Genomic DNA, 8,608 nt, shown 5'->3' with positions numbered 1-8,608 from the left:
AGACTAACCTTCATTATGTTGGGTTATTGAAATAGATTTGGAACGCTAAAACATGCTTACCCTGATTTGATCAGCCCAAGTATCATGATATCTGACCTATATCTGTTTAGAAAAAAAAAGATTTCTGACGTAACACGTATGCAAGCTTCTTCTATTTCCGGAATTCATGGGTCGCATCCGCTATTCGCTTTGTGATTAGCAAACTACTTCCGGGCTGATGAAACCACATGTAAATTGTAAATAGGTCTAAGGTTAGCCGGTTACTTATAAGGTTCTTATAAGCTGGCGATTCGTCGCATTTTCTAATAATTTCGTCGTTTGATAGCGATATAATGTCGTACAAGGTTGTTATACAGAAGGACAGACCAGCGTTAGGTAAGAATAATAATGAATGTGTTAAATATCACCTCCTAAAACACAGGAGCCTGAAGTTCTGTCAAAAATTAATATATCTTCTGATGTCGCTTACTTATTCGATTAAGTTCAGAGATATAGTTTGAAGACGCTTCACAATCTGTAGAGTTCTATTCACACACGTGTGCTACGCCGTCGATCGTAATAATCAAAATCATCATAACTCAGTCATTTATTCAAATATCTATTTGAAATTTGGTATTAAGGTAATAGGATTGTGTCGCCAATACAATTGTTTCTTCAAATTTTGTAGTTATATTGCTTTGAAGAAAAGAATTTGTTTTGCCACAAAAAAATTAAGGTTGTCAGAATTTTAAGGATTTTAAATGGAAAATTATGTAAAAAGGAGTGAATTTTGAAAAAAATGAAACGCACAATATTTTGTCAATAAAAATGATACTGACATAGATTAGTTTTGCATTAATGTATATCAATTTCATTAATGCTGACATTGTGTCAAATTAATTATCTATAAACGATTAAAAATTGACATTTTATAATAAAACTATATATACACATAGCAATTGCATGTAAGAGTTATCGTTCTTGAAAAACTTCACAGTAGTGAAATAGGTAGCCGGTTTCCTGAAGTACAGAAAAATGGACACATGTGACTCATTGATTAAAAAACAACTGAATAAATGCCTGGATTGCTTTCAAATACTTTAGTATTGAAAGAAAACACTGTTCTGTCAATAATAAACATACAATATTCATCAGTTTAATATTAAACATTAGAATATGTGGAAATTATGATACTGTCTCCCGACATTGGATTTTCAACTAGGGATGTAGTTCCTATTTCCGTTTAGCAATACACTCCTATGACCTTAAGGTGTATCATAGTTATATGAATAACATATCTTCTGATGTCGCTTACATTATAGGTTAATATTAGAGATATTGTCTGAAGACGCTTTACGATCTGTAGTGTTCTATTCACACACGTATGCCACGCCGCCGATCGTAATAATAAATTAATCATAACTCGATCATTTTTTCAAATATCGAGCTGAAATTTGGAATATATATCAATAAAAGTCTAACTTATAACATATCTTCTGATGACGCTTTTTCTAGCAAGTTTTTATAATTATTATCTGGCGACGATTTCTTCACTTTACATGCGAATACACACATGTGCCACGCAGTGATCATAAAAATTCAATTCGACATAACTCGGTCATTTTATCAAATATCAAATTGAAATTTGGTACAGAGGTGTATTATAGTCATATTAACAACATATCTTCTGATGTCGCTTACTTTATTCAGCATTTTTGAAGATTTTGTCTGGCGACGCTTGTTGTCACTTGAAGATCTGCTTGTTGTCGGTTGAAGACGCTTTTAAGGAGGACCCATAACAGTAATACAAAAAAAACACTATAAAATGCTTATTTTTTTTAGCATATTATAAGTATTTTTTTGTTTTATTGTTATTATTAATTTTTTGACAGAACTTCAGGCTCCTGTGCTAAAACCAAATATGGTATACTGGTTCCGTCGGGCAGCTTTCGGTGGTGATTCAAACTTTGCATGCGCTTATATATTATCATAGCATGCGATGATTTTAAAACACGTTGTAAAGGTATTAGAGTTTTTAAGTGGAAAATAAAGTTTGACGCATGGGGATTTCTGGAGATAAATATATATAAGTTGTAAATCTTATTTCCAAATTCTATTTCAACAAAAATGCTTTATACTGTAAAAGCAATTGGAAATGAAATGAAGTTTATATTAAGAATGGGGATTTTCACAATTCTCTGAAATTTGAAGGGTCGTTTTAAATTCAAGAGTCAAAACTCCCACTGTGGAATCAAAAACATACTCTCAATTGCAAGTGTCTATGGATTTTTGACAACACAACACCATTTCACCAATATAATTCTTGCTAGATTGTTAATAACATAGTTCTGTTACTGCATTTGGAGTAAGTGAAAACAATACCTATATATTATAAATAACAAAAATTATCAATATAACTATCAAATATATATAACGGTACAGAGGTACCTGTAGTTTTACATTTAATTATAAATATTTAAACAAAAGAGGTTTTAGTGTCACTAACAAGTGAGTCAATTCGGTTTGATTCTTGTTATTACATGTACCACTTGGGCTTTCATTAGACACTTTAGGTATGAGCTTTGATTCTTGGATTGGAAAGGACAAGTCTATTGTTTCGCCTCTTTAATTTCAGGCAAAAGTTTCATTTGGCTTTTAAATTCAAATGCACAGGGACCACTGAAAGCCCTGACCATAAAGATCTATATAAAACCAGTTTTAAAAGGGTTCAATACAGCTATTCGCTTATTCAATAGCATTCAGCCGTGGCCTTGACAGGTAGTGCTTTCACTGGCTGATCCAACACCAACTCGTGATTTATCCCTTACATACAATATTAATGTATCTAACATGTTGTGTATTAATCATGTGTTCAATTACACTGTTGGTGGCAAATTGTTTTCATCTCCTGGAATCAGGCAGTCATTTTGTTAATTTGAATTTGACTATAAGGTGGACAAAATGTATGAATTTCATTTTGTATATTCCTAATATGGCTGTATAAATGTATTTTTCCCTATTGTTTCTTTTTGTTTAGCTGCGTACCTATCTGCCCTGTATGTGAAGTCTCGCGGGAAAACAGTAACTACAGAAATAGGAAACAGCAATTCACTTGATGTTGGAGGGTAATTATAAGTATTAATATAGAATGATAGGTTTCCATTACACCTTTACTGTACATTTTATTGTATGTACAACTGAACATGTATTATAAAATGATGATGAAGAATAAGTAACATAAGAACATTTTTATAACGACTTTATAATTTTGTATGCAAGCTAACCTTTTAGAGCAAATAATAGAGAAGCATTTTCATTACTATTGTACTGAGCCTTGCATGTCGTTGTTAAAGACTTTATGTTTTATGAATTATTTCCTTGCCCGAAATAATCATGCCAGAAATTTGTAGAACTAAGGATGATAAAATGTCATTTTGATTTTTTTACAGAAATGTATCATTTACAAGCAATTTCTCCATTTGTCGCTTCCTGGCAAGAACTTTCCCAGATGTGGGACTGCAAGGAGAATCTGTTTTACAGAAAACAGAGGTTTGTTTTTTGTTCATATTTGTTTATGTGCGTAATCTGATCATGACAGTTCTTAGGTTTGACTTACTGTGTGCCTTGGTCTTAAAATGGACCAACAATGGTTCCTGTATTTTTGATATATCAATTCATGTATCACCACGTTTTCTTTGCATTGGTTTTGTAATGTGCACCAATAAGATGGCTGCCCTGATTGGTCCAGTGTCCTAAATCAACCAGCATTGGACAATTTCAATGCTCCAGATATGTCTCGACTTTTTGTGTTACACTTGTTGAAAAAATGGAGTGTTTTTTAATAAAGAATACTGATCCCTGTGAACATTGGATAAAGAACCTCATCTTTGCTGTTAACAGCTATTTTTTTAGTGTCGCCTGCAAAGCAAAAGGTTAAGGCGACACACTGGGATCACTCAAACATCTCTGTTGTCATCCGGTTGCTCGTGTCATTATCTTCACAAAGATTTCTGTTTGATAAGCCTTGAAGGAGAGCTTAGATCACAAGTATAGTATGTTAGGTATGCTGTATCTTTAAGATGATGTTATTTGTTTGGTCGCAGGTGGACCACTGGATGACGTTTGCGACAGGTCACCTATCCTGTGCAAATGAGTTCTCCGCGGCCCTGCAGTACCTGGAGGAGAGGTTGACCCTGGTCACTTTCCTTGTTGGTCATGGTCTTACCGTTGCTGATTTTGCTGTCTGGGAGGCACTACATGGTAAAAACATATTCAGATATCAAATATCTAATTCCCTTCCCTGTTATAGTCTTTCTTATCTTATTCCCAAACATGCAGTTTTGCTTACAGGAAGTAACATTCCAAATTTTCCGTGATTTCGGTAAACATCTGTATATTGAAAAATAATCTTTCATTAATTCAGTCATTTAATGTAAGTTAGAACAGTTGTAGGGGATTAAAAATTGTTTTAATATTAATGTCTCGAAAGACATACTGTCTATTTTCTGTTTTAAACAATTTTACCACAGTGAAGTTTTATCACCAGGGCTTAATGTTTGGTTGCTTGAGTCTTGCTAAAGCTATACAAATAGTATGCGACGTAATAGTTATATATATTGGATATATGAGATTAACAAAGATATTCCTTTCCACAGTCAACAAACTGTGGTATGATTTAATGGCGAGGGATGCAGCACCAGTGAATGTGACCCGTTATTTCCGGTTCCTCTCCGATCAAGAGCCGTTCAAGTCTGCCTTGATAGTTGTACCAAAACCACAGACCCAAGGAAAGAAGAAGTCTGAAACTGGTGTAAGTCGGTGAAAGATTGGGCAGCTCCCTTGGATCAATAATGAAATGAAAGTAATTGAGTGGAAGTTAATTATTAGTTACTGTAATATCTTTACATATACATGTATACTATTAGGGCTATTCAAAAATAACTACTGAATTGTTTGTAATATCTGAAGGGGAAAGGGCTTGATATAAGTTGTTCAACTTGTGCCCAATCCCACTGCTTATCTAAATCAGCAGTAAAATATGTTTAAAAAAAAATCTGCAGGGTATTTAATTTCGCAATATTCATGTTCACCAAAGCTAGCATGAAGTTAAATACACAAACTGTCAGCAAATATTAATACCATGAAGTACTTCTCTCTTCTGTTCACAACTCTACCAGTTACATAGCTAGCCATTTGCATCATCCAGTCTCCTACAGGTAGGCAGATTTGGCTGGTTAACATGGCTTGACTGTGATGGTTACTGATGTTACATATGATTTGTAATACATGTTACAGGTGAAAAAAGACGAGGGAAAGTTTGTAGACCTACCAGGAGCAGAGATTGGCAAAGTGGTGGTTCGATTTCCACCAGAGGCCAGTGGGTAAGTTGTGAACACATGAAACATGTGTATATTTTCTGATTGGAAAATCGGTTTCAAAACAGCATTTGTTCCTTGATGGAACTGGTAATCATAGAAAACACAAACCTTGTTCCAGCAAAATCTGGCTTATTCCAGCAAAATCTGGCTTATTCCAGAAAAATCTGACTTATTCCAGCAAAATCTGCTGTTCCTTGTGTTCCATGATTTGCAAAAACAATTTGTATCTGAAATGAAACCTTCAAGAGAATTTGTAATTCAAGTCTGCAGTGTCATTTTTTAACATAGATAGAAGGATTTAAATGCATTTTTTTAAAATTTCGGATTGTATGCAAAACAGTTTCAACGAAACACATTCTCCAGGACATGTGTTACCATGCATCGTGGAATATGTTTTAATGGAACCGTGTATGTAATATAATTTTTTTAAACATAATGAAAGGACTCCTAACTATTTTCTTAAAATATCATGTCCAGTTTTGAGCAGTTGTGTTTGAATTTTTGGATAATTCACGTCTATCAACAGATTTCTTCATATTGGTCACGCCAAGGCAGCCCTGCTGAATTACCACTACGCACAGCTGTTCAAGGGAAAGCTCATCATGAGGTTCGACGACACCAACCCAGCAAAGGAGGACGCCGACTTTGAGAGAGTAAAATACATCTTTAAATGCTAGGATTCATATTTAAACAGATTTAATGAATAATAGGCGGAATAATATTGTTGTATCGCTGCCACGAAGTAGCGGTAGCGAGACTTAGGCGTTGCTTTTCCGGCGATGGCGGAGTCAACATTAAGTTTTTGCGTTTAAGTTAGTTTCACTGAAAGTATAAGTGCTAGACCAACCAAACTTGGACCATAGTTGCATCTTAGGTAGTGCATCTCAACCCGTGCATCAAATGCTGGATGCAACCTACCTTTCGTGGTTCATTGACTTTGTCAGCATCTCAATCCACATTAAGTTTTTGCGTTAAGTTCGTTTCTCTGAAAGTACCAGTGCTAGACCAACCAAATTTGACATGAGCATTGATGGTCAAAGTGGGGCACAGGCGAGATATATCAATCCAAATGGTTTGTTATTTCACAAGCAATGATTTTGAAAACTATGGCATTCATCTCCCGCTAATAGGTGTCTATAATGTTCTAGTAACCTCTGCCCAAATTAGTGGCTGTGTTTGTTACAATGACATATGTTAAAGCAAACAATTTGATGTCTGCGTGTTGTTGATGATGTCAGGACATTTCTATATATGTTGATATTTAAAGATTCTGGATAACCGAACTACTTATTGGTAGTGAAGCAGATGTAAAACCACTCAAACAAACAAACTATGATATGTCTGTCAGTACCAGTCCAGTGTTTTATCTGGTCGAGCACTCATTATATTATTAAAAAAAATATGGAATCATAGTTTTAGTTGATTACTTGTCAGGTATTCTGTGATGTTGCAAATTGAGTAGTTTGTGACTAAGGAGATTTTCACATTGATGTTATAGGTAATCTTGGAGGATGTAGCTATGTTAGGCATCAAGTATGACATCTTCAGTCACACATCCGACCACTTCGACCTGATCCTGAGTCTGGGGGAGAAGCTCATCCGTCAGGGAAAGGCGTACGCCGACAACACAGACCCGGAAACCATGAAGAAGGAGAGAGAGGAGAGGGCAAATTCCAAGAATCGTGCTAACAGTATGTAGTGTGACAACTATATAGGAAGATCTTCCATCTTAGGGCACTTGTATGTAGAAACTATAGACAAGGTAGGAACAGTTACACAACTGTGTTAACATTGCTATAGACAAGGGAGGGACAGTTACACAACTGTGTTAACACTGATATAGACAGAGGAGGGACAGCTACACAACTGTGTTAACACTGCTATAGACAAGGGAGGGACAGTTACACGACTGTGTTAACACTGCTATAGACAAGAAAGGGACAGCTACACGACTGTGTTAACACAGCTATAGACAAGGGAGGGACAGTTACACGACTGTGTTAACATTGCTATAGACAAGAAAGGGACAGCTACACGACTGTGTTAACACTGCTATAGACAAGGGAGGGACAGTTACACAACTGTGTAAACACTGCTATAGACAAGGGAGGCACAGCTACACAACTGTGTTAACACGGCTATAGACAAGGGAGGGACAGTTACACGCCTGTGTTAACACTGCTATAGACAAGTGAGGGACAGCTACACAACTGTGTTAGCACTGCTGTAGACAAGGGAGGGACAGCTACACAACTGTGTTAATACTGCTATAGACAAAGGAGGGACAGTTACACAACTGTGTTAACATTGCTATAAACAAGGGAGGGACAGTTACACAACTGAATTAACACTGCTATAGACAAGGGAGGGGCAGCTACACAACTGTGTTAACACGGCTATAGACAAGGGAGGGACAGTTACACGACTGTGTTAACATTGCTATAGACAAGAAAGGGACAGCTACACTACTGTGTTAACACTGCTATAGACAGAGGAGGGACAGTTACACGACTGTGTTAACATTGCTATAGACAAGGGAGGGACAGCTAGACGACTGTGTTGACACTGCTATAGACAGAGGAGGGACAGTTACACGACTGTGTTAACATTGCTATAGACAAGGGAGGGACAGTTACACGCCTGTGTTAACACTGCTATAGACAGAGGAGGGACAGTTACACAACTGTGTTAACATTGCTATAAACAAGGGAGGGACAGTTACACAACTGTGTAAACACTGCTATAGACAAGGGAGGGACTGTGTTAACAATGCTATAGACAGAGGAGGGACAGTTACACAACTGTGTTAACACTGATATAGACAAGGGAGGGACAGTTACACAACTGTATTAACACTGCTATAGACAAGGGAGGGTCAGATACACGACTGTGTTAACACTGCTCTAGACAAGGGAGGGACAGCTACACGACTGAATTAACACTGCTATAGACAAGGGAGGGGCAGCTACACGACTGTGTTTACACTGCTATAGATAAGGGAGGGACAGCTACACGACTGTATTAACACTGCTATAGACAAGGGAGGNTACACGACTGTGTTAACACTGCTATAGACAAGGGAGGGACAGCTACACGACTGTGTTAACACAGCTATAGACGAGGGACGGACAGCTACACGACTGTGTTAACACTGCTATAGACAAGGGAGGGGCAGTTACACGACTGTGTTAACACTGCTAAAGACAAGGGAGGGACAGCTACACAACTGTTAACACAGCTATAGACAGAGA

General features: G+C 36.7%; 1 protein-coding gene across 1 annotated transcript in view; it reads left to right on the top strand.

The window, feature by feature from the left end:
• Positions 1-203: 203 nt before the first annotated feature.
• LOC110449980 (bifunctional glutamate/proline--tRNA ligase-like) overlaps positions 204-8,608 on the top strand; it is a gene marked incomplete at its 3' end in the record, with an annotated part of 14,098 nt that continues 5,693 nt past the window's right edge. The window contains exons 1-8 of the mRNA XM_021497173.1: positions 204-375; positions 3,017-3,104; positions 3,429-3,528; positions 4,083-4,239; positions 4,635-4,789; positions 5,275-5,360; positions 5,884-6,010; positions 6,856-7,048. Coding sequence (XP_021352848.1) covers positions 333-375; positions 3,017-3,104; positions 3,429-3,528; positions 4,083-4,239; positions 4,635-4,789; positions 5,275-5,360; positions 5,884-6,010; positions 6,856-7,048 — 949 coding nt within the window. The remainder of the gene's footprint in view (positions 376-3,016; positions 3,105-3,428; positions 3,529-4,082; positions 4,240-4,634; positions 4,790-5,274; positions 5,361-5,883; positions 6,011-6,855; positions 7,049-8,608) is intronic.

The sequence above is a fragment of the Mizuhopecten yessoensis genome, unplaced genomic scaffold, assembly GCF_002113885.1.
Source record: "Mizuhopecten yessoensis strain PY_sf001 unplaced genomic scaffold, ASM211388v2 scaffold4849, whole genome shotgun sequence".
Lineage (NCBI taxonomy): Eukaryota > Metazoa > Mollusca > Bivalvia > Pectinida > Pectinidae > Mizuhopecten > Mizuhopecten yessoensis.
This window is presented reverse-complemented; position numbering and strand designations above follow the sequence as displayed.